Below are 27,775 nucleotides of genomic sequence, written 5' to 3'. Positions count from 1 at the left end.
GTCTAGCACAAGGGAGCCCTGATGTTGTAGGGATCCTGCATCACATGGGTGCCCTGATACTCTAGAAATAGTTTAGCACAAGGGAGCCTTGATGTTGTAGGGATTCTGCATCACATTGGTGCCCTGATACTGTATGGATACTGCATCACAAGGGAACCCTGATGTTTTAGGGATCCTGCATCACATAGGTGCCTTTAAATTGTTGGAATATTCTGGCACAAAGAAGCCCTGATGTTGTAGGGATCCTGCATTACATCGGTGTCATGATTCCGTAAGAATAGTCTAGCACGAGGGAGCCCTGATGTAGGAATCCTGCATCACATGGGTGTCATGATACCATAGGAATAGTCTGGCACAAGGGAGCCCTGAAGTTGTATGGATCCTGCATCACATTGGTGCCCTGATACTGTAGGAATAGTCTAGCACAAGGGAGCCCAGATGTTGTAGGGATCCTGCATAACATGGGTGTCATGATATCGTAGGAATAGTCTAGCACAAGGGAGCCCTGATGTTGTAGAATCCTGCATCACATGGAAGCCGTGATACTGTAGGGATACTGTATCACAAGGGAGCCCTGATGTTCTAGGGATCCTGCATCTCATGGGTGTCAAGATACTGTAGAAGTAGTCCCGTACAAGGGAGCCCTAATGTTGTCGGGATCCTACATCACATTAGTGCCTTATACTGAAAGAATAGTCTATCACAAGGGAGTCCTGATGTTGTAGGGATCCTGCATCACATGGGTGTGATGGTACCATAGGAATAGTCTAGCCCAAGGGAGCCCTGATGTTGCAGGGATCCTGCCTCAAATGGGAGCTCTGATACTGTAGGCGTACTGTATCAGAAGGGAGCCCTGATGTTGTAGGGAGCCTGCATCACATGGGTGCCCTCATACTGTAGGAATAGTTTAGCACAAGGGAGCCCTGATGTTGTAGGGATGCTACATCACATGGGTGTCATGATACCATAGGAATAGTCTGGCACACGGGACCCCTAATGTTGTAGGGATCCTGCACCATATTGGTGCCCTAATACTGTAGGAATAGTCTAGCACAAGAGAGCCCTGATGTAGGAATCCTGAATCATGGGTGTCATCATACCGTAGGAATAGTCTAGCACAAGAGAGCCCTGATGTTGTAGGGATCCTGCATCACATGGGTATCATGACCATAGGAATAGTCTGGCACAAGAGAGCCCTGTTTTTGTAGGGATCCTGCATGACATGGGTGTGATGATACCGTAGGAATAGTCTAGCACAAACGAGCCCTGCTGATGTAGGGATCCTGCATTACATTGGTGTCATGATACTGTAGGAATAGTCTGGCACAAGGGGGCCCTGATGTTGTAGGGATCCTGCATAACATGGGTGCCCTGATACTGTAGGAATAGTCTAAATAAGGGATCCCTGATGTTATAGGGCTCCTGCATCACATGGGAGCCATGATAATGTAGGAATACTGTATCACAAGGGAGCCCTGATGTTGTAGTGATCCGGCATTACATTGGGTGTCATGATACCATAGGAATAGTCTAGCACAAGTGATCCCTGATGCTGTAGGGGTCCTGCATCACATGGGTGCCCTCATACCGTAGGAATAGTCTATCACAAGGGAGCCCTTATGTTGTAGGGATCCTACATCACATGGGTGTCATGATACCGTAGGAATAGTCTAGAACAAAGGAACCCTGATGTTATAGGTATCCTGCATCACATGGGTGTCGATACCGTAGGAATAGTCTAGCACAAGGGAGCCCTGATGTAGGAATCCTGCATCACATGGGTGTCATGATACCATAGGAATAGTCTGGCACAAGGGAGCCCTGATGTTGTAGGGATCCTGCATCACATTGGTGCCCTGATACTGTAGGAATAGTCTAGCACAAGGGAACCCAGATGTTGTAGGGATCCTGCATCACATGGGTGCCCTAATACTGTAGGAATAGTCTAGCACAAGGGAGTCCTGATGTTGTAGGGATCCTGCATCACATGGCTGTCATGGTACCGTAGGAATAGTCTACCACAAGGAGCCCTGATGTTGTAGGGATCCTGCATCACGTGGGTGTCATGATACCTTAGAGATACTATATCACAAGGGAGCTCTGATGTTGTACGGATCCTGCATCACATGGGTGCCCTGATACTGTAGGAATAGTCTGGCACAAAGTTGCCTTGATGTTGTAGGGATCCTGCAAAACATGCGTGATTTGGTACTGTAGGAAAAGTCTAGCACAAAGGTATGCCTGATGTTGTAGGGATCCTGCATCCCATGGGTGTCATGATACCGTAGATATAGTGTAGCAGAAGGGAGCTCTGATGTTGTAGGGAACCTGCATCACATTGGTGTCATGATACCGTAGAGATACTGTATCACAAGGGAGCCCTGATGTTGTATGGATCCTGCATCACATGGGTGCCCTGATACTGTAGGAATAGTCTGGCACAAAGGAGCCTTGATGTTGTAAGGATCCTGCATCACATGCGTGCTTTGGTACTGTAGGAAAAGTCTAGCACAAAGGGAAGCCTGATCTTATAGGGATCATGCATCCCATGGGTGTCATGATACTGTAGATATAGTGTAGGAGAAGGGAGCCCAGATGTTGTAGGGATCCTGCATCCCATGGGTGTCATGATACCGTAGACATGGTGTAGGAGAAGGGAGCCCTGATGTTGTAGGGATCCTGCATCACATGGGTGACCTGATACTGTAGGAATTGTCTAGCACAAGGGAGGTTTGATGTTTTAGGGGTCCTACATCACATGGGTGTCATGATACCATAGGTATAGTCTAGCACAAGGGAGCCCTGATGTTGTAGGGATCCTTCATCGCATGGGTGTCATGATACCATAGGAATACTCTAGAACAAGGGAGCCCTGATGTTGTAGGGATCCTGCACCACATGGGTGTCATGATTCCTTAGGAGTAGTCTAGCACAAGGGAGCCCTGATGTTGTATACATCCTGCATCACATGGGTGCCGTCATACTGTAGGAATAGTCTGTCACAAGGGAGCCCTGTTGTTGTAGGGATCCTGCATCACATGGGTGTCATAGTACCATAGGAATAGTCTAGCACAAGGGAGCCCTGATGTTGTAGGGATCCTGCATCACATGGGTGCCCTGATACTGTAGGAATAGTCCTGCACAAGGGAGCCCTGATGTTATAGGGATCCTGCATTACATGGGTGTCATGATACTATAGGAATAGTCTAGTACAAGGGAGCCTTGATGTTGTAGGATCCTGCATAACACGGGTGCTCTCATACTGTAGGAATAGTCTATCACACAGGAGCCCTGATGTTGTAGGGATCGTGCATCACACGGGTGTTATGATACCATAGGAATAGTCTGGCACAAGGGAGCCCTGATGTTGTAGGGGTCCTGCATCACATGGGTGCCCTCATACTGTAGGAATAGTTTAGCACAAGGGAGCCCTGATGTTGTAGGGATCCTGCACCATATTGGTGCCTTGATACTGTAGGAATAGTCCAGCACGAGAGCCCTGATGTAGGGATGCTGAATCATGGGTGTCGTCATACCGTAGGAATAGTTTAGCAGAAGAGAGCCCTGATGTTGTAGGGATCCTGCATCACATGGGTGTCATGGCCGTAGGAATAGTCTGGCACAAGGGAGCCCTGATTTTGTAGGGATCCTGCATGACATGGGTGTCATGATACCGTAGGAATAGTCTAGCACAAGGGAGCCCTGATGTAGGAATCCTGCATCACATGGGTGTCATGGTACCATAGGAATAGTCTGGCACAAGGGAGGCCTGATGTTGTAGGGATCCTGCATCACATGGGTGCCCTAATACTGTAGGAATAGTCTAGCACAAGGGAGTCCTGATGTTGTAGGGATCCTGCATCACATGGGTGCCCTCGTACTGTGGGAATTGTCTAGCGCAAGGGAGCCCTGATGTTGTAGAGATCCGGCATCGTATGGGTGCCCTCATACTGTAGGAATATTCTAGCACAACGGAGGCCTGATGTTGTAGGGATCCTGCATCACATGGCTGTCATAGTACCGTAGGAATAGTCTAGCACAAGGAGCCCTGATGTTGTAGGCATCCTGCATCACATGGGTATCATGATACCTTAGAGACACTGTATCACAAGGGAGCCCTGATGTTGTAGGGATCCTGCATCACATGCCTGCTTTGGTACTGTAGGAAAAGTCTAGCACAAAGGGATGCCTGATGTTGTAGGGATCCTGCTTCCCATGGGTGTCATGATACCGTAGATATAGTGTAGCAGAAGGGAGCCCTGATGTTGTAGGGAACCTGCATCACATGGGTGTCATGATACCGTAGAGATACTGTATCACAAGGGAACCCTGATGTTGTATGGATCCTGCACCACATGGGTGCCCTGATACTGTAGGAATAGTCTGGCACAAAGGAGCCTTGATGTTGTAGGCATGCTGCATCACATGTGTGCTTTGGTACTGTAGGAAAAGTCTAGCACAAAGGGAAGCCTGATCTTGTAGGGATCCCGCATCCCATGGGTGTCATGATACCGTAGATATAGTGTAGGAGAAGGGAGCCTGGATGTTGTAGGGATCCTGCATCACATGGGTGACCTGATACTGTAGGAATTGTCTAGCACAAGGGAGGTTTGATGTTTTAGGGGTCCTGCATCACATGGGTGTCATGATACCATAGGAATAGTCTAGCACAAGGGAGCCCTGATGTTGTAGGGATCCATCATCACATGGGTGTCATAATACCATAGGAATACTCTAGAACAAGGGAGCCCTGATGTTGTAGGGATCCTGCATCACATGGGTGTCATAGTACCATAGGAATAGTCTAGAACAGGGGAACCCTGATGTTGTATACATCCTGCATCATATGGGTGCTGTCATACTGTAGGAGTAGTCTGTCACAAGGGAGCCCTGATGTTGTAGGGATCCTGCATCACATGGGTGCCCTGATACTGTAGGAATAGTCCTGCACTGGGGTTGGGAGGGTGGCCTAATGGTTAAGGTGTTTGCCTTACAAATGCAAGGTGCAGGGTTTGAGTCTCACAAGGGATACTTGGTTAGGCTTAAAATAGCTTGCAAGGGCAGTTAGCCTAGTACTATTCTATGAACCTATGAACCACAAGGGAGCCCTGATGTTATAGGGATCCTGCATTACATGGGTGTCATGATACCATAGGAATTGTCTAGTACAAGGGAGCCTTGATGTTGTAGGGATCCTGCATCACACGGGTGCTCTCATACTGTAGGAATAGTTTATCACACAGGAGCCCTGATGTTGTAGGGATCCTACATCACATGGGTGTCATGATACTGTAGGATTAGTCTAGCACAAGGGAGCGCTGATGTTTTAGGGATCCTGCATCACATGGGTGTCCTGATACTGTAGGATTAGTCTAGCACAAGGGAGCGCTGATGTAGGGATCCTGCATCACATGGTTGCCCTAATACTGTAGAAATAGTTTAGTACAAGGGAGCCCTGATGTTGTAGGGATCCTGCATCACATGGGTGTCATGATACTGTAGGAATAGTCTAGCGTAAAGGAGCCCTGATGTTGTAGGGATCCTGCATCAGATGGGAGCCCTGATACTGTAGGAATAGTCTAGCACAAGGGAGCCTTGATGTTGTAGGGATCCTGCATCACATGGGTGCCCTGATACTGTTGGAATATTCTAGCACAAGTGAGCCCTGAGGTTGTAGGGATCATGCATCACATGGGTGTCCTTGTACTGTGGGAATTGTCTAGCACAAGGGAGCACTGATGTTGTAGAGATCTGGCATCACATGGGTGCCCTCATACTGTAGGAATATTCTAGCACAACTGAGGCCTGATGTTGTAGGGATCCTGCATCACATGGCTGTCATGGTACGATAGGAGTAGTCTAGCACAAGGGAGCCCTGATGTTGTAGAGATCCTGCATCACATGGGTGCCCTCATACTGTAAGAATAGTCTGCCACAAGGGAGCCCTGATGTTGTAGGGATCCTGCATCACATGGGTGTCATGATATCGTAGGAAAAGTCTAGAACAAGGGAAACCTGATGTTGTAGGGATCCTGCATCACATGGGTATCATGATACCATAGGTATAATCTAGCACAAGGGAGCCCTGATGTTGTAGGGATCCTGCATCACATGGGTGCCCTTATACTGTAGTAGTAGTCTAGCTGAAGGGAGCCCTGATGTAGGGATCCTGCATCACATGGGTGTCATGATACCGTAGGCATAGTCTATCACAAGGGAGCCCTGATGTAGGGCTCCTGCATCACATGGTTGTCCTGATGCTGTAGGAATAGTCTAACACAAGAAAGCCCTGATGTTGTAGGGATCCTGCGTCATATAGGTGTCATGATACCATAGGAATAGTCTAGCACAAGGGTGCCTTGATGTTCTAGGGATCCTGCATCTCATGGGTGTCATGATACCATACGAATAGTCTAGCATAAAGGAGCCCTGTTGTTGTAGGGATCCTGCATCACATGTGTACCCTGATACTGTAGGAAACGTCTAGCACAAGGGAACCCTGATGTAGTGATCCTGCATCACATGGGTGTCATGATACCGTAGCAATAGTCTAGCACAGGATAGCCCTGATGTTGTAGGGATCCTGCATCACATGGGTGTCATGATACCATAGGAATAGTTTGGCACAAGGGAGCCCTGATGTTGTAGGGATCCTGCATCACATGTGTGTCATGATATTGTAGGAATAGTCTAGCATGAGGGAGCCCTGATGATGTAGGGATCCTACATCACATGGGTGTCATGATACAGGAGGAATAGTCTGGCGCAAGGAAGCCCTGATGTTGTAGGGATCCTGCATCACATTGGTGCCCTTATACTGGAGGAATAATCTAGCACAAGGGAGCCCAGATGTGGTAGGGATCCTGCATCACATAGGTGCCCTAATACTGTAGGAATAGTCTATCACAACGGAGCCCTGATGTTGTGGGGATCCTGCATAACATGAGTACCCTGATACTGCAGGAATAGTCTAAACAAGGGATTCCTGCTGTTATAGGGCTCCTGCATCACATGGGAGCCATCATACTGTAGGGATGCTATAACACATGGGAGCCCTGATGTTGTAGGGATCCTGCATCACATGGATCCCTCATACTGTAGGAATAGTTTGGCACAAGCGAGCCCTGATGTTGTAGGGATCCTGCATCACATGGGTGCCATGATACTGGAGGAATAGTCTGGCACAAGGGAGCGCTGATGTTGTAGGTATCCTGCATCACATGGGTCCCCTGATACTGGAGGAATAGTCTAGCACAAGGGAGCCCTGATGTTGTAGGGATCCTGCATCAGATGGGTGTCATGATACCGTAAGAATAGTCTAGCATAAGGGAGCCCTGATGTTTTAGGGATCCTGCATCACATGGGTGTTATTACACTATAGGAATAGCCTAGCACAAAAGAACCTTGATGTGGTAGCGATCCTGCATCACATGGGTGCCCTGATACTGTAGAAATAGTCTAGCACAAGGGAGCCCTGATGTTGTAGGGATCCTGCATCACATGGGTATCATGATACCGTAAGAATAGTCTAGCATAAGGTAGCCCTGATGTAGGTATCCTGCATCACATGGGTGTCATGATACCGTAGGGATACTGTATCACAAGGTAGCCCTGAGGTTGTTGAGATCCTGCACTTCATGGGTGTCCTGATACCGTAGGAATACTCTAGCACAAGGGAGCCCTGATGTTGCAGGGGTCCTGCATCACATGGGTGCCGTCATGCTGTAGGAATAGTCTGTCGCAAGTGAGCCCTGATTTTGTAGGGATCCTGCATCTGGGTGTCATGATACCGTAGGAACAGTCTGGCACAAGGGAGCCCTGATTTTTGTAGGCATTCTGCATCATATGGGTGCCATGATACTGTAGGATTAGTATAGCACAAGCAAGCCCTGATGTTGTAGGGATCCTGCATCACATGGGTGCCCTGCTACGGTAGGAATAGTCTAGCACAAGGGAGCCCTGATGTTGTAGGGATCCTGCATCACATGTGTGCCCTGATACTGTAGGAATAGTCTAACACAAAGGAGCCCTGATGTTGTAGGGATCCTTCATCACATGGGTATCATGATACCATAGGAATAATCTAGCACAAGTGAGCCCTGATGTTGTACGGATCCTGCATCACATGGTTGCCCTGATACTGTAGGAATAGACTAGCACAAAGGAGCTCTGATGTTGTAGGGATCCTGCAGCACATGGGTGTCATGATACCGTAGGAATAGTCTAGCACAAGGGAGCCCTGATTTTGCAGGGATCCTGCATCACATGGGAGCCCTGATACTGTAGGGATACTGTATCACAAGTGAGCCCTGATGTTGTATTGATCCTGCATCACATGGGTGTCATGATACCGTAGGAATAGTCTAGCACAAGGGAGCCCTGATGTTCTACTGATTCTGCATCACATGGGTGCCCTCATACTGTATGAATTGGCTAGCACAATGGAGCCTTGAGGTTGTAGGGATCCTGCATCACATGGGTGTCATGATACCGTAGAAATAGTCTAGCATAAGGGAGTCCTGATGTAGGGATCCTGCATGACATAGGTGTCATAATACCATAGGAATAGTCTAACACAAGGGAGCCCTGATGCTGTTGGGATCCTGCATGACATGGGTGGCATGTTACCATAGGAATAGTCTAGCACAAGGGAGCCCTGATGTTGTAGGTATCATGCAGCACATCATTGCCCTGATACTGTAGGAATAGTCTAGCACAAGGGAGCCCTGATGTTGTAGGGGTCCTGCTTCACATGAATGTCATGATACTGTAGGAATAGTCTATAACAAGGGAGTCCTGATGTTGTAGGGATCCTGCATCACATGGGTGTCATGATACCATAGGAATAGTCTAGCAGAAGGGAGCACTGATGTTGTAGGGATCCTGCATTACCTGGGTGTCATGATACCATAGGAATAGTCTATCACAGGGGAGCCCTGATGTTGTAGGGATCCTGCATCACATGGGTGCCCTGGTACCATCGGAATAGTCTGTCACAAGGGAGCCCTGAAGGTGTAGGGATCCTGCATCACATGGGAGCCCTGATACTGCAGGAATAGTCTATCACAAGGGAGACCTGATGTAAGGATCCTGCATCACACGAGTGCCCTGATGATGTAGGAATAGTCTAGCATATGGGAGCCCTGATGTTGTAGGGATCCTGCATCATATGGGAGCCCTGACACTGTAGGGATACTGTATCACAAGGGGCTTTGATGTTATAGGGATCCTGCATCACATGGGTGCCCTCATACTGTAGGAATAGTCTAGCACAAGGGAGCCCTAATGCTGTATGGATCCTGCATCTCATGGGTGTCATGATACCATAGGAATAGTCTAGCACAAGGAGCCTTGATGTAGGGATTCTGGACGACATGGGTGTCATGATACTGTAGGAAAAGTCTTGCACAATGGAGTCCTGATGTTGTAGAGATCCTGCATCACATGGGTTCCCTCATCCTGTAGGAATAGTCTAGCACAAGGGAACCCTGATGTTGTAGGGATCCTACATTACATTTGTGCCCTGATACGGTAGGAATACTCTGGCATAAGATAGCCCTGATGGTGTAGGGATCCTGTATCATGTGGGTGTCATGATATCGTAGGAATAGTCTAGCACAAGGGAGCCCTGATGTTGTAAGGGATCCTGCATCACACGGGTGTCATGATGCCATAGGGATCCTTTATCACAAGGGAGCCCTGATGTTGTATTGAACCTGCATCACATGGGTGTCATGATACCGTAGGAATAGTCTATCACAGGGGAGTCCTGATGTTGTAGGGATCCTGCATCTCATTGGTGTCATGAATACTATAGGGATACTGTAACACAAGGAAGCCCTGATGTTGTAAGGATCCTGCATTACATGGGTGACCTGATACTGTAGTAATAGTCTAGCACAAGTGAGCCCTGATGTTGTAGGGATCCTGCATCACATGGGTGCCCTGATACTATAGGAATAGTCTAGCACAAGGGAGCCCTGATGTTGTAGGGATCCTGCATCACATGGGTGTCATGATACCATAGGAATAGTCTGTCACAAGATAGTCCTGATGTTGTAGAGGTCCTGCATGACATGGGTGTCCTGATAGTTTAGGGATACTATATCACAAGGGAGCCCTAATGTTGTTAGGATCCTTAATCACATGGGTGTCATGATACTGTAGGGATACTGTATCACAAGGCAGCATTGATGTTGTAAGGATCCTTCATCACATGGGTGTCATGATACTGTAGGGATACTGTATCACAAGGGAGCCCTGATGTTGTAGGGATCCTGCATCACACGGGTGCCCTGATACTGTAGGAATAATGCATCTCAAGGGAGCCCTGATGTTCTAGGGATCCTGCAACACATGGGTCTATGATGCCATAGGAATAGTCTAGCACAAGGGAACCCTGATGTTGTAGGGATCCTGCATCACATGGGTGTCATGATACCGTAGGAATAGTTTAGCATAAGGGAGCCCTGATGTTGTAGGAATGCTGCATCACATCCGCACCCTGATACTGTGGGACTAGTCTAGCATAAGGAAGCCCTAATGGTGTAGTGATCCTGCATCACAAGGGTGTCATGATACCGTAGGAATAGTCTAGCACAAGGGAGCCCTGATGTTGTAGGGATCCTGCATCCCATGGGTGTCATGATACCATAGGAATAGTCTAGCACAAGGCAAGCCTGATGTTGTGGGATCCTGCATCACATGGGTGTCATGGTATCGTAGGATTAGTCTAGCACGAGAGAGCCCTGATGTTGTAGGGATCCTGCATCACATGGGTGTCATGATACCGTAGGAATAGTCTAGCACCAGGGAGCTCTGATGTTTTAGGGATTCTGCATCATATGGGTGCCCTCATACTGTAGGAATAGTCTAGCACAAGGGAGCCCTTATGTTGTAGGGATCCTGCATCACACGGGTGTCATGATATCATAGGAATAGTCTAGAACAAGGCATCCCTGATGTTTTTGGGAACCTGCATCACATGGGTGTCATAATACTCTAGGAAGAGTCTAGCATAAGGGAGGCCTGATGTTGTAGGGATCCTGCATCACATGGGTGCCCTCATACCATAGGAATAGTCTAGCACAAGAGAGGCCTGATGTTGTAGTGATCCTGCATCACATGGGTGCCCTGATACTGTTGGAATAGTCTAGCACAACAGAGCCCTGATGTTGTAGGGATCCTGCATCACATGGGTGCCCTGATACTGTAGGAATAGTCTAGCACAAGGGAGCTCTGATGTTGTGGGTATCCTTCATCACGTGGATGTCATGATACCATAACAATAGTCTAGCACAAGGTGAGCCCTGATGTTGTAGGGATCCTGCATCACATGGGTGCCCTGATACTGTAGGAATAGTCTAGCAGAAGAGAGCCCTGAAGTTGTTGGGATCCTGCATCACATGGGTGTCAGATAGGAATAGTCTAGCAAAAGGGAGCCCTGATGTTGTAGGGATCCTGCATCACATGGGAGCCCTGATAATGTAGGCATACTGTATCACAAGGGAGCCCTGATGTTGTAGCCATCCTGCATCACATGGGTGCCCTCATACTATAAGAATAGTCTTGCACAAGGTAGCCCTAATGATGTAGGGGTCGTGCGTCACATGGGGGCACTGATACTTTAAGGAAACTGTATCACAAGGGAGCCTTGATGTTGAGGGATCCTGCATCACATGGGTGTCCTGATGCTGTAGGAATAGTCTATCACAAGGGAGCCCTGATGTTGTAGGGATCCTGCATTACATGGGTGTCATGATTCCGTAGTCTAGCATAAGGGAGCCCTGATGTTGTAGGGATCCTGCATCACACGGGTGTCATGATACCAAAGGAATAGTCTAGCACAAGGGAGCCCTGATGTTTTAGGGATCCTGCATCATATGGGTGTCATGATACCATAGGAATAGTCCAGCACAACGGAGCCCTGATGTTGTGCGGATCCTGCATCACATGAGTGCCCTGATACTGTGGGAATAGTCTAGCACTAGGGAGCCCTGATGTTGTAGGGATCCTGCATCACATTGGTGTCATAATACTGTAGGAATAGTCTAGCATAGCACAAGGGAGCCCTGATTTCTTAGGGATCCTGCATCACATGGGTGCCCTGATACTGTAGGGATACTGTATCATATGGGAGCCCTGACATTGTTGGGGTCCTGCATCACATGGGTGTCATGATACCAGAAGAATATTCTAGCATAAGGGAGCCTTGATGTTGTAGGGATCCTGCATCACATGGGTGTCATGATACCATAGGATTATTCTAGCATGAGGGAGCCCTGATGTTGTAGAGATCCTGCATCACATGGGTGCCCTGATACTGTGGGAATAGTCTAGCACAAGGGAGCCCTGATGTTGTAGGGATCCTGCATCAAATGGGTGTCATGATACCATAGGAATAGTCTAGCGCAAGGGAGCCCTGATGTTGTTGGGATCCTGCATCAAATGGGTGTCATGATACTGTAGGAATGGTCTAGCACAAGGGAGCCCTGATTTTGTAGGGATCCTTCATCACATGGGTGTAATGGTACCATAGGAATAGTCTAGCACAAGGGAGCCCTGATGTTGTTGGGATCCTGCATCACGTGGGTGCCCTGATACTGTATGAATTGTCTAGTACAAGGGAGTCCTTATGTTGTAGGGATCCTGCTTCACATGGGTGTCATGATGCCATAGGAATAGTCTAGCACAAGGGAGCCCTGATGTTGTAGGGATCCTGCATCACATGGGTGCCCTGATACCGTAGGAATAGCCTATCACAAGGGAGCCCTGATATTGTATCACCTGGGAGCTCTGATGCTGTTGAGATGCTGTACCCTGTGGGAATCACAGTGTTGTAAGGTTACTGTGCCATGTGGTAGCCATGTTGTCATGCAGGGCTCTGCAGAATAGTCAGTTTCATTGGCTTTGTTGTTCCAGAGGTGTTACATATTCTGTAGCCTAGGACCTTTGACATTGAGCATGTTGGGATTTCAAATCATATTTGGGACAGTTGCTGTTTATTTTGGGTTTCTGGCTCTTATTGTATGGTATTTGGGAAACTGCAGAGATTTTACATGCCACTGGGGACTTGATTTTATATTCTTACAAGGTGATAGTATGGAAGATTAAAAGGAATGTCATGTACTTAAGGAGATGTTATGTGGTTATTCTCAATTTTTATTTTGTTATATATGAGTATTTTGATATCTGTGTTCCAGTACCCCTGCAATGCGAGGTGCTGTTTTTTAAAAACTGCCACTGAGGAACTAATTGGGTAATGGCCTGGTAGTTATCACAGTGTTAAGGCTGTGAGCTGTTAACAGGCATCTACCTATAATCCAGGGTTTGATTCTGTCAGATTCCATTTACCTACTTTGAGGCTCTGAGCAAGGTACTTGACCAGACAGTGCTCCAAGCCAATTGGAAAATTGAGCTAGGCTCCCCAACTATATCCTCAGCTGTATGCTTATAAATATCAAATCATGCATTTCATGAGGGAAAGAATCGGCTCATCTTCCTGGAGTGCATCTTTAAACCTCCTTGGAAAGTTTCTTATGAAGAGACTTTCCTTAATGGATTCAGGAGGAGAGTTCAAAGGACAGTGTTGCTTACCTGAGCAGTGGACCTACTGTATATTAAAAAAGCCCTGGGAACTACTGAAATAGTATTCCTTAGACTAGGGAACATACACATAATGGGCAGGAACAAGCAGTTCATGAAGGCAGCTTTGGCCTATTTCAGACTTATTCCTGCAAGTTACAGTCTAACATTACAAACATGTTCCACTGAGGCAACAGCAAATACAGACTGCCAGCAGGAGGGTGGGGGTGCAGCTATAGAAGGGCTCCCCATAATCTGATTATGATGTAGTGAGAGGGTGGGGGGTGCAGCTGCAGATGGACTCTCCATAATCTGATTATGATGGAAAGGGACGGTGGTGGTGCAGCTTCAGAATGACTCCCCATAATCTGATTATGATGCAACAAGAGGGTGGGGGCTGCAGCTACAAAAGGACTCCCCATAATCTGATTATGATACAAAGGGAGGGTGGGAGTTGCAGCTACAGAAGGACTCCCCATAATCTAATTATGATACAATTGGAGGGTGGCGGGTGCAGGTACAGAACTACTCCCCATAATCTGATTATGATACAACAGGAGGGTGGGGGGTGCAGATACAGAAGGACTCTCTATAATCTGATTATGATACAATGGGAGGGCGGGGGGGTGCACCTACAGAAGGACTCCCCGTAATCTGATTATGATACAATGGGAGGGTGGAGGGTGCAGGTACAGAAGGTCTCCCCATAATCTGATTATGATGCAAAAGGAGGGTGGAGGTGGATCTACAGAAGGTCTTCCCATAATTTGATTATGATACAATGGGAGGGTGGGGGGGATGCAGCTACAGATGGACTCTCTATAATCTGATTATGATACAAAGGGATGGCGAGGGTGCAAGTTCAGAAGGACTCCCCATAATCTGATTATGATACAGTGGGAGGATGGGGGGGTGCAGCTACAGAAGGACTTCCCATAATCTGATTATGATAATCTGCAGCAAACACTGGTACAAAACACTACCCATCACTGAGCTAATGTTGTACCTCGAGACTGAATGTGGAATCTTATATCCTGCTGCAAGTGCTAGAATAGCAAGGATTATATTTCATAGCCTAACAGTCATTGGGAAAGCATTATGTTCATTCTAGTTGCATTACTGAATCTGCTCATGTTTAATGATAAACTTAACATTACATCTAAGATTCTCATTATTCAAGACACTTTGATTTGGATCCAGGGAGTCAGTAACACTGTATGCAGTGGAGTCAGACATTCCACGCAAAATATGTCCGAAATAGGCCCATTTGTTTATCTGTATGATAGTTTCTCTGTAATACTAACGAAAAGTGATGTCATCTGCTAAACAGACTATTCAGTGCTTGGGACAGAGATGGTTGCTCAATGTTTTGTGTGTTCAGTTGTCCTTTCATGCACTAATTAATACTTTACTAACAATTTCCTTTCTCTACAGCAAGTGACTCAGAAACTGGCAGCTACATCTACTGTAAGTCTGTCTGATATTTCTAACAGCAAAAACCATGCTTCTCCACTGTCCCTGTCACAACTTGGGGCTTTAGTCATCACTTCTCTGTGTGTTGTATGAAACATGTTTGTGGTCATGACTAAATCTAAGCAACTCTGAGTCAAACCAGTGGCCAAATTTTTTATTGAGGTTTCTTGCCCAGTAGACTATACGTCTGCAAATAGCAATATGTATATAGTTTTTATTTTTGCCTCATTTTCCATCTTTCCTTGTATTCTATCAAAATGAATGGTGCTGTTAATCATGAGTGTGGTTGATTTGCCCTGCTGTATAAGAGAAATCTCAAGTCTCACACCTCTGGGGCCTGCAGATCAGACCTAACCTACAAACACATACATGTCTAAGTGCAGATCAGTCCGAACATACAAACACATCTTTAAGTGCAGTTCAGTCCTAACCTACAGATACATACAATTCTTTAAGTCAATACAACTTATCAGTTACTGACTCAACAAAACAAACTTGTACAGGACCACAGGAATTGAACCTCCCACAAATATATTAAAAGCATTTCTGCAGGTGAGCAAGCACCTCTCTACCCCCCACATCTATGCCTCACTGTACATATTGATTCTGAGATTGCTCATCCTTAGAGGTAAGGAAACAATGTTCTTCTCCCTCATATTTCAGCAATCTCACATTTAAGGGTAACAATAACTTGGTAGTTAATGACTTTACCTCAAGGAATTGGGAATTGAGAAACTCCCTTTAATCACTATCTGTGTGGAATGCACACATTCTCCCTGTGTTTGTGTGGCTTTTCTCCAGGTACCCCATTTTCCTGTGTGCTCCCAAAACATATTAGTTGATAGGTTGCACTACATTTTACAGATAAATGTATTTTACTTACCCTTGCCTTTGTACTCCAGATCATGGTTGAAATGGTTCCATGGACTAGTCCAGCTACCAGGTTAATAAATAAGCAATGAATAAACAAAATAAAACAAAACACAGTGAACAGCTGCAGGAATCATGGGTGTTTCTGAGAACTAAGTTGGCCATCTGTCGTAAAACCAAAACGCACAGTGGTACACCCTTTTAAATGCTGTTAACCACCCCAGTTCTTCACATGTGTGGTAACAACTGCCAGTCTAAGAATTTTGTTGACAGTTCCATATAGCGTTAACACCGAAGAGCTGTAAAGGTGACTGTCACGTCTGAGAACTAAGCTGATCATCTGTCATAAAACATCAAATGCACAATACTACCCCCTTTTTAACAATGTTAACCACCCCAGTTTTGCACTTGTGTAGTAACAACTGCCAATCTAAGAATTTTGGTAGCCATTCCACAGAGTTATCACTTCAGTGCTGCAAGGGCCACTGTCCCTTCTGAGAAATTCAGTAGTCATCTATTATAGTACCACACTCACACTGTGCAAGGGCTAGTGTTCCTTCTGGGACTTGCTAGCTCTCCCCATAGCATCCACATTGTACTGATGGAGGGACCCATGGTCAGTTATGAGAACTAAGATGGCCATCCTCAGATCAGTCATGCTGTCTAACTGTAGGAACAACTATCATTCTGAAACCTCTGCTGGTTATTTTTATGGGGCCACATTTGCTTCTGGGAAGTTCAGTGAAACCAAGCTGTAGAGCCACTGGAGCCACTGTCATATCTGACAACATTCCTAGTCACCTCCCATGGAGCCAAACGTCCAAGCTGGAGGAACCTGTGTTACTTCTGAGAACAGCTTCCTTGGAGCAGCACTACACCATTCCAAGTTCAAGAAGAGGTCATTAGCCTCCCCCACAAAGTCATGCTGCACAGCTGCAGTGACCAGTGTCCTTTTCAAAGCTAAACTATATATCCTCATGGAGCCACATTGGATATCTGGAGAGTTCAGTGTCATATCTGCAGACTTTAGCCATCTGCCATGGAACCTCACTGCAGGTTATAGCTGGATTAGCATTTGGCAAAAAATAGGATTCATCTTGACTCTAGCCTGGCGTCATTAGTACAACTGGATGGCACTCTGAGCCTTGTCACAAATGCGTTAAGTTACAGCCTATGGACTGCTGAGCATTTGCCTCATATGTAGGCCTTTCCCAATCAGCTGGTTTGTGACTCACTAAATAAAAAGTTGAGCAGCATGGTATATTTATTTATTTTTGGTGAAGGTGGTGGTAATGCTGGTGATGGAATTCATTTTTTTGTGGTTAACATAGCAAAGTATTGCTTCTCTCTAGTTGCAGATGTTGTTAAAAGTGTAACAACCTAGCATATTTTCTCATCTCTATTTTTGTTTTTGTGAGTTGTTTGCAGCCTGTGACTTTGCGTTCCTGTTTCTTCTGACAGCCAGTTAAATCGGACAAATCTTGTCAAATGTTTACCATCCTTATCCAGCAGGTTACCTAACTTGTTTGTACCGCGTAACTTATATGATAGCTGATTGTGCCAATGCCCAGTTAAATGGCTAAGACAAATCTTGGCAGATGTTTTCTTCTGTTATGTAAAGTAACCTTCACAAAGATACGATGGAGTAAACACAGGAAGTCAACTGTTAGCAGATGTTGATAAAAAATAAGAACTCTAAATAAAGTGATATTCGCTGATACAACTGTCATATTATGAGAAATAAATAAAAAAGCATGTGCACATTCTCAGCTGTTGTTTTAGGACCCTAGAAAGCTGTGTGTCTGGTCCCATTCCAGTCTTAAGTTATTTCCAAAAGTCACATTTCTCTTTTATTTCTTAATGGTTTACGTCCATGGTTACTTATATTGTGTGTGTCTGTTTGAAATGAGTAAATCACCAAGGTGGAGACATTTCTGTATTTCTGGAAGGATCTGAGTGTACGATTGAGTGAGGTGCATCACCTACACAATTTGATGTTCTTCATGGATGTTTTTTTCTGAGTAATGTCAGTATTTATTGTTTAATGAATTTCTCTTGCTATCAACAGGACACTCGCTAACAACTGTGTGAGTCTAACATTAGTAGATAACTGACCATGACCATAACTGCACTATGCAGTTATGTGCATGAAGTTCGTATGTTTGGTATTTTAAAATACAAGGCAGTCCTTGTTAAATACAAGTATACTAGACCTGTGTAGGATATATTTGGCAATGTTGCAGCGCATGCTATTTGTATGATCCATAGCTGTAAGTAAAATGTCTTTTTATCTGTAGTATGGACAGACTGTTGCTGTCTATTTTCATAATATATTTTTCTTAGAGCACACTGTTGTTTTGGAAGAGAGAAAAGCAGCGACAGGTGTGGCAAAATATATATGTGTGTGTGTGTGTGTGTGTGTGTGTGTGTGTGTGTGTGTGATACACAACATAACAAAAAGTTTTATTTAAGGTCTCATCACAAAGGAGGCATATAGCAATGTGTATCCTGAGGTACAAGGATTTAGGAGTTAAAATAAACTTTTTCTAGCTTGCACTTAACTGCATCTCTAATGCCAGAGAGAATACTTATACTGTACAGAATGCCTAAAGGTAGTAGCATAAACTGAGCATGCAGTTAATTGTCTGTCTCATTGGCACCTTTCTGCACATGAATCATCTGCAGAGGGTAACAGATCTTGTTTGCATCATCAGCAGAACAGATCCTGATAGTTGCAGGCCGTTCTGTCATTATCACAGATAATAGTATTGCTACTAAACATCGTAGTGATGATACAGTAGCTACCAAAGATGACGAGCTGTAGGATTTCTGTTCTTAGTTTTTCTGCTGTAAACTGTACATGAGCCCATACACATTTTTGGATTATATTACTAGGGACTGTGTGTAGCGACTCACCAGGCATTCAGTTGCTGACACAGGGGATCTCTAGTTCCTGTGGAGTGAATCATGTGAGAGCCTGCCAGCTGCAGTAAAGTAGAAGAATAAAGCCCTGACGGTGGCCCAGGTTTGATTACTGCCTTGGACATCTATTGAAGTTGGAAGGGGAGGGTGGGCAGGCACATTCTGGGGTAATGGAGAGACAGAGGCAACTGCATACTGCCATAATCCCTTGGAGGAGAGGCGGTGATGCAGGTGCACTGTTGGGAGGGCAGGTTTTAGGTTCACTAAGCCACAACCTTGTAGTAGCTTTAATGTGGGTATGTAGAAGCATACACTGACATGAGTAGGGCATTGTGGGTCTTGGTGCTGATATAGTTCACATGTTGTCCTTACACAGTGGTAGGGGGCTAGGCCATTACAAATTCTCTCATTGACAGGATGCCAGTGATTGCACAAAGTACCCTCATTTTTGTCTCATTTATTGTCCTTCCAGAAAGTTCTCATGGCAACTGTGTTAACTATCAGTGTCTCTGTGTTGGGGAGGAGGTGAATGGCCATGTGTGATTAAGTGGGAGGCTTGATGCTTGGCATGCACAGTGTATAAAACACATTAAAATAACAAGCAGTGCTGTGAGAGTCCTGCATACATGCACAGTGTATAAAACACATTAAAAACAACAAGCAGTGCTGTGAGACTCCTGCATAGATGTTTGGATTGAATAATTCAATAGTAATAAGGTGAATAAGGGACACATGCTACAGATGTGATCTTTATCTTCATCAGTAAGGGTTGTAACATGCAGGAAGTAATAGAAGAACTGCTAAGCCTGAGATCTGGTAACAACGCTGGAAGCTTCTTTACTATGTAAAGCCTGAAGCTGAGGCATGCTTTATATTTCATTACATGAAGGCCAGCAGTTGCTGTAAAAATATTTGTGCAGCGGGTATGGTAAAACATTTCAGGCAGCAGGTATGATAAAACGATTCTGTGCTAAATGCTTCAGTGATAGAGCAACAGAGTGTAGAATAAGGAGACTGCGTGCTGGGTGAAACATGAGACAGAAATGAGTAACGTGCAGATAAATAGTTCAGGGACTAGCCCCTGATAAGCAACTGTGAGAGGGACATCAGTGTGCCTCATGATGGTGTCTCCCAATGACTAGAATGTTGGATTGTGTGTTGACTTGCCTTATGGGCTTAGAGGTAGAGGCTCCATAAGATTTAGCTCTATGTGTTGATGCGGATGTTGTTTTAAAAGTGTGTGTTTGGGTCTGTTGAGGGTATTTCTTATGTACTTTTTCTGAGGCCTTTGTCTGGTATATCAACAAGCAAGGGGGAACTTGTTCTTATTTGCTGTGCAGAGAAGCTATGGAAGTGTGGGAATGGGCGATGTCTTATAGGCGCTTTCTTCTTTCAACTCATATACGGGAGTTCAACGTGTTAGCTGACAGACTCAGCAGGTCCACCTTGAGTCCTCACGAGTGGTCCCTGAATCCATTAGTGGCAAGGCAAATCTTTGACTATTGGGGTCAACCATGCTGTGACCTTTTTGCTTCCCCAGTCAACCACAGATGCAGCAATTACTTTGCCCTGATCCCCCCCATCATAAAATGTGTGCTGTCTAGTTCATTGTTTGAAAGATGAAACAAGCTTATGCTTTGATTGTATCACAAGCTTCTGGAAGGGTGAGACTTGTGTTGGGTTCACTAGCATAAGGGCAAAAATAAAAAACACAAGCCTTTGTACTGTATTCCTCATTGGGTGAAGGACAAAAATGGGATTGGAACCCATTGTGGCGTACCTCACTCAGTGACGGACAGAAGGTGAGAATGCGAGCCTGCTGCAAACCTCACTAGAGGAGAAGTGGAGGGCATTATACAAACATAATGCCATTAATTGCTCACTGGCTGAAGGGTGAATGATGAGGTAAATATGCAACCGTTCTCACTGGTGAATGACAGGAAGCAGAATACCACAGTTCGGCAATGGCAGAATGAGACCGCAGTTAGACTTTTAAGTGCATTTGAAAGTGACAGCATTCTATCTAGTTAGACTTTTATGTGCATTTCACATGCAACCTTTTCTCTGTCCCTGTCTTCCATATTACTCTTTTGCCATCTCTCCCATGCCCTTTTGAATGCCACTGTAGATTCTTCCTCCATCACCTTTTCCATTCCAGGGGCCCACAACCCTCTCTGTGAAAAAGTACTTTCAGAGAGCCTTAGAGTAGGCATGGTACAATCTGCTGCTTATATCCCTTCCCCGCCTTCCTGTGCAGGATGACTCCTTTCTTAGTAGGGTCGGGTCACATCCTTTCTTCTGCATTCCATAACACCTTTTAGTGGCTTTCATCCACCTGGTGCCTGTCTGTCTCTTTGGTATGCAGCCTTGTATATAGTACTCAATTGTTTGGCCAAACTATGGCCTGGTGTAACAACAGCATATCACAATAGGATTACATCTTTGTGTCTGAGATCTATACCCCAGAGAATACCCCCAGCATTCTTTCTGCTGAAGTGTCTCTCAGTCTGCTAACAAAATTCCAGGTGTAGTCAATACCCTGGATCATTTTCCTTCTGATGTGATCAGTTCTGTTCTCCTTCATGCCAAGTTCAGCACTTTGCATTTGCTTGCATAGTGCTTCAACTGCCATCTTTATCCCACTTTTGCAGCCTTTTTTCAAATTGTATTTGATTTTTCCTGCCATCATCTGCTAATGTACCTCTCTTCAGAGAAGTAGCTAGGGTAGGGCAAAGGGGATAGCCGTCCCTGGGTGCAGGTTGTTAGAGTGCACTGTTAGGAGATACCATTCAGACAGTAGTGTGACTTGCAGTCAGGGCTGAAGCACTTTAGCACCTCATGTGTGCTGTAAGATGTAGCAAACAGTTTACTTCATTATTTACAAGAAAGGGCTTTATCTGTTCTTTTGTCTCCCAAGTATATTTACAAGAAAGGGCTTTATCTGTTCTTTTGTCTCCAAGTATGAGGGGGGGCCTTTTTTTAACTCCTTTGTTAAGAGGTGTCAGATCAGGCAATTACAAAGTGCTACAGCTCTGGCTGTATTAGTCCTTCAGCCAGCCTGGTGACTGATGTAGAAATAAAGAATGTGCCTGTGGTGACTTGTATTCAAGTTTCAGCTCAGACATTAAAGGGTCAGCTGGGAAGGGAGAAAAAAACAGAGAAAAGCTTCTTCACTTTCCTTTGGGATGGTAGTGATACCTAGCAGTGCTGGCAGTGAGTTCTTTAAGTGCATGCTTTTGGACTAGTGTGGACTAGTGCAGGCATGAAGCTTGTTAGGGTGAAATGGGATGGACCTCATATACCTCTACTTTGCCTGGCTTATATGCAAACATCATGCCTGCTTCTCACAAAAAAATGAGCTCAGGGTAGAAAAAAAAGCACTGAAAAAGCTACGTTGGCCAGGATGATTACCCAGCACTGCTTGAATCTCACTTCCATTGGCAATGGCTTTGTGCAGCCATGATAGAGGAGTGAATGGGTCAGTGGTACTATGGAATGTGCTAGCTGGGTAGGTGAAAAAGATCAAAAGAGAGTATTAAAGAAAACTCTTGAAGGCTGATTCTGTTCTCTCTCTCTTCAGGTTCATGGGTGAATGCTAGGCTAATGCTGCTGGGGACCATTTTAAGCTTAGCCAATAGCCTGAGGTCAGACCCAAACCCTGTACTTTGTGTCTGTAAAATGACAATTTTAACCATTATGCCCCCCCCCCCCCGATATGTTTGAAACAAGCATACTGACGAATACTGGACCCAGGATAGATTTCTGTGGTATGACAGTAGTCACCTCATTTGTTTCTGACCGTCATTTTCATCTTGACCCTGTATCCTACTATTTAACAGTGCAGCAAACCAGTTCTAAAGTCATATTTCCTTGTCAAGTTTATTTGTAACCAAGTCGTAAAAATGGATTACGTTCAACTCAAAGCTTCTTCTGCTATTGATTGCTTTACTGGAGATTTTTGTCCTCTAGGAAAGCAACAATCCTTCCATTTGGATTTTCCATCTCACATCTGTCAGACTATACTTTCCCATAGGTACATGGATATCATTTTCAATCCCCAGTCACTTCTGCACTTGTCACTGACCCAGTGAAGATCTCTGTCAGTAGCTCCATCAACACATTGGTCAGATTTGTGAGGATTCTGGGAGTAAGTCCGTCTGGTACCAGTACCTAACTTAACCTTAGGGCAGCCACATTCCTCTGTGTTTTTTGTATCCAATTTCCTATGCATAATTTCCACACTATAGTTAAAGTTTGGAGAAGAACAGTGTCTTTGCTCAAATTGTGCTCAAGAAATGTTCTAGAAGATTAAGACTTTATTACTGTCTTCTGCACAGGTAATAGTCACAAACTGAGTTCTTTCCTTAGAAATGTTTCCATCCGATAGAATGAACCTAGTTTTTACAGAACTAAATGCCAGTACTATAATTAGTTAATGTCATGCCCAGGTGAGTTCTCCACATTGATGGGAACATTATCCCAGAGTTGGACAAAAAAAGGCTCCCAAGAGTTGAGGACCAAAAAATACTTGTGTAACTGTAGCAAGATGCTACAATTGCAAGTATAACAAGCACCTTGCAACAGTTGGCAATGCACACTGAGATTCACTACACAACAGGAATGCAGTATCAGCATTCATTACTGTTATGACACCATAATATCTGCCATGGGACCGCCCATTGTGTGTGTGTGTGTCCATCCCACATCCCTGCTGTCACACAGCCATGGACATCATGGCCAGCAGACCTGGACTAGAAGGCAATCATAATGTGTTTCCTGAATGCACGTATGGAGGTTGCATTTGCAACCAGTGATCATAGTCTGTACCTGAGATCGTTCGTCTGTCACCCTAGGAAGTTTTCCAATGTAGCACCTTCTCAACTCAAAGTTGAGGACAAAAACAAAAAGTCTTCCAGCTGACAGATGAGGACCAACAAAATTCCTCCTGTAACTGTAGCAAGCTGCTTGCTACAGGTACTCCTGTAACTGTAGCAAGCTGGCTGCTTGCTACAGGAACTAATATGCACAAAAATTCAGTGCATAACAAAAAAGCAATATTGACATTCATTACATTACTGAAACCATAATATTCTTGAAACTTTGCAAATGAATGCTGGTACTACATGTCCGTCCTGTGTGAACACCTACTGATTGCTTCTCATAGCAACTTGTGCCCAGAACAACCTCCTCCTTAGCCCTACCATTGTTGCTTCTCTGACCTCAATAGCAGTATTGTTGTATTGCAGCTATGTAGCAGGTTGCTGTATGTCCTCTAACATGCCACTGAATGCACTTACCAGCTCCATAGTGCTATGTATAGCACCTGTTTACACCTGGATCAATGACCTGCACATTTACTAGTTGATTCTGAATGTTGTATGCATAACAGAGACACTACAGAAGTTGGGACTCCACTGTGTCTCTCAGGTGTGGTGGATATCTTGATATTGGAGGCAGTGTACATATCAGAGGCTTCATCTGCCAAGGGCACATCTAGAGCCCTTGTCGAGTTCTTAAATACAGATGGTAGAACAGGCTCTGCTGTGGCCGTGTGCTTTGCAGCGACACCTACAGGTCACTGTGTACATATCGATCAGGTCTTCAATTCTTTTTGGTCCTCAGTGCCACTGTGTCATCAAACTTTGTCAAAAGCATGTTGTCATCATCATTAGCCAAAGTAGGCCCTCTGATGTTGGCTCTGTGTCACCCCATTGTGTTGGGCCCTTCACTGTGAATGCAGGAAGCAAACAACATCACAATGAGCCCACAGCCTTATGGATATGTTACCCCTTTGTAATATGCAAACTAAGACACATGGTAAATACCTCAGTGGGCAGGATGTTGCCCATGCAGACCTGAAGGTCATCAACATGTATAGCTATTCCACAGTGTGCATACATGTCATAGTATCATTATATGGTCAAAACTCAGGTATATCTGTTCCACAGTGTGCATACATGTCATAGTATCATTATATGGTCAAAACTAACCTGTTGTGTTACATACAGATAACACACACAGGTACTAGGACCCAGGCCTGTGTCCACATACAAGGCACTATCTGGTATACAAGAGGCCAGTTTTGCTGGCCAGCAAGAGACCCAACAAGCTCTTCAACCTCTGTGAATCACTTCTGTGTTGGGGGTCTACATTTTGAGGTGGTTCAGTCAGTCATGATGTGCCAAGCCTTCTGCAAAAGACAACATGTCTGTTATCCACTTTTGTACTTGTGGGAACCTATTATGGTCTTTCAAAGCATACACATCCCAGGCAATGCCTTGCCAGATCCAGTCCCTGATATGTTATTTAGTAGCACTTTTAGCTTTTAAGAACATGACTTGTATGCAGAGGGCTTACAGTAGAACATCCTTCTCCTGGCTTGTGACATTTTCCATGTTTTGTATCCACTAGGTGGCCGGACTAATACTTGTATACATGCATGCAAAATGTAATTTAGTGGGTACATACACTCAGCTACACCACCGGGGTGTTACATGCAGTTACCAGATATGCCCCCCCATGTGGTACTATATTCCTGCATGCATGTATGACCTTAGTAGTCCCCCAAACTATATATTTCATACAATCTCACACAAAATTTTATGGCCACTAATCCTCTGCCATAGCATACATAACTAAGCCATGTGGCTATGGGACTGCATAAAAAATGCATTGGCATGTGGGTGCCAGAATGTGTGTATAAATGTATACGCATATACATACATGTGTGTCTGTGTGTCTGTGTGTGTGTGTGTGTGTGTGTGTGTGTGTGTGTGTGTGTGTGTGTGTGTGTATATATATATATATATATATATATATATATATATATATATATATATATTTGTGTGTGTGTCTGTGTATATGCATTTATATATGTATGTGTGTGTATATATATATATATATATGTATATATATATATATATATATATATATATATATATATATATATATATATATATATATATATATATATATTTTTTTTATTTTATTTACATTTGTTTACCGGGAAATTCCGACTGGACGCAGGTCCTTTTTCAGCGAATGCCCAGGGAGAAAAGCTCCACATCATGTACATGATAGAGCTACAAAGTTGCAGCAATAGTAAACAACATTACACGTTGTTGGCTTTAATACAATAAAAATATATTGATTATCAACAGTATATACAGGAAATGTTGCAAGTTAAGATAGTTTCTTGTCATTTATAGTATTAGTAACAAAGTTGTCTGACAAGATTTTAAAGTATGTAAAGCCAACTAGCTAATTTTGACTGTGATTAGTAGTGGCGGCAGTATAGTTGGGTTAAATGTCTAGGTGGAGGGGAGGTAAGGATATATAGTGCAATGAAAAAGTATTTTCCCCCTTCATGATTTCTTATTTTTTTGTATGTTTGTCACACTTAAATGTTTCACATCATCAAACAAATTTAAATATTAGACAAAGATAACCCAAGTAAATACAAAATGCAGTTTTTAAGTGATTATTTTATTTATTAAGGAAAAAAAAACTAACCAAACCTACATGGCCCTATGTGAAAAAGTAATTGCCTCCCTTGTTAAATCATGAAGGTAACTGTGGTTAATCACATTTTTGGGAAAGATAAGTTCAATTTCACTAGCCACACCCAGGCCTGATTACTGCAAGACCTGTTGAATCAAGAGATCACTTAAATAGAACCTGTCAGCAAAGTGAAGTAGGCTAAAAGATCCCAAAAAGGAAAACATCATGCCGCAATCTAAAGAAATTCTGGAACAGATGAGAAACAAAGTAATTGACATCTCTCTCAGTCTTGGAAAGGTTACAAAGCCATTTCTAAAGCTTTGGGACTCCAGCGAACCACGGTGAGAGCCGTTATCGACAAATGGAGAAAACATGGAACAGTGGTGAACCTTCCCAGCAGTGGTCGACTTACAAAAATTACCCCAAGAGCGCAGCGACAACTCATCCAAGAGGTCACAAAAGAACCCAGAACAACATCTAAAGAACTGCAGGCCTCACTTGTCTCAGTTAAGGTCAGTGTTCATGACTCAACCATAAGAAAGAGACTGGGCAAAAATGGCATGCATGGCAGAGTTCCAAGGTGAAAACCACTGCTGACCAAAAAGAATATAAAGGCTTGTCTCACTTTTGCCAAAAAGCATCTTAATGATCCCCAAGACGTTTGAGAAAATATTCTGTGGACTGACGAAACAAAAGTTGAATTTTCTGGGAGGTGTGTGTCCCGTTACATCTGGCATAAAAGTAACACAGCATTTCAGAAAAAGAACATCATGCCAGCAGTCAAACATGGTGGTGGTAGTGTGATGGTCTGGTGCCAGACCTCCCAACCATTCTGAATTACTCGTTTTTACCGAGTTTTGGGGTCCAAATGAAGGGGTGCCAAGATTCCCGAGTGGCACCCCTTCATTTCAGATTTCTTTGCTACTGTTTTTTTTATTTTTTGAAATTTCGCACTGTCGGAGCTGACGTCATCACGTGCGCAATGACATCAGCTCCGACAGCACTACCAGCCAGTCGGAATTGAGCTCAAGGAGCTCACATCATCATTTCTGGCTGCTGCAAGCAGGCGGGAACTGCTGTGTGTTTTGGAAATGCTGCCGAGAGAGGGACTCAGAACTCCTGACTTGTTTCGAGGGAAGAAGCTTTGCTTATACTGCCTAGAGAGGGACGACGGACTGCTGAATATGCTGCCGAGAGAGGGACTTCACTGCCGGGAAGTGCTTTGCCTTGAAAATGGTGTTGAGAGACGGACGTAGAACTGCTGACTTGCTTCTTCTGCTTTGCTTTATGCTGCCAAGAGAGGGACTGCTGAATATGCTGCCAAGAGAGGGACTTTTGCTTCGATATGCGGGGGAAACAGGTAAGGAAGAGTGTGTGTGTGTGTGTGTGTGTGTGTGTGTGTGTGTGTGTGTGTGTGTGTGTGTGT

General features: G+C 44.6%; 1 protein-coding gene across 6 annotated transcripts in view; it reads left to right on the top strand.

Annotated features, from left to right (window-relative positions):
* Positions 1-27,775, top strand: part of COPZ2 (COPI coat complex subunit zeta 2) — a 670,348-nt gene that overhangs the window by 579,848 nt on the left and 62,725 nt on the right. For 2 of the 6 annotated variants that reach the window (XM_044055306.1, XM_044055304.1), the window contains 2 exons: positions 15,019-15,051; positions 17,389-17,463. The exons of 2 other annotated variants lie outside the window; for them this stretch is intronic. In XM_044055306.1, coding sequence (XP_043911241.1) covers positions 15,019-15,051; positions 17,389-17,448 — 93 coding nt within the window. In that variant the 3' untranslated portion in view covers positions 17,449-17,463. Of the gene's footprint in view, positions 1-15,018; positions 15,052-17,388; positions 17,464-27,775 lie in introns of those variants that run through there. 2 more of the 6 variants (XM_044055305.1, XM_044055307.1) reach the window with 1 other exon arrangement.

Source organism: Protopterus annectens, chromosome 13.part0 (assembly GCF_019279795.1).
Source record: "Protopterus annectens isolate FY-2018-M chromosome 13.part0, PAN1.0, whole genome shotgun sequence".
Lineage (NCBI taxonomy): Eukaryota > Metazoa > Chordata > Ceratodontiformes > Protopteridae > Protopterus > Protopterus annectens.
The sequence above is the reverse complement of the archived record's forward strand: the minus strand, read 5'-3'. Positions and strand labels throughout refer to the sequence as shown.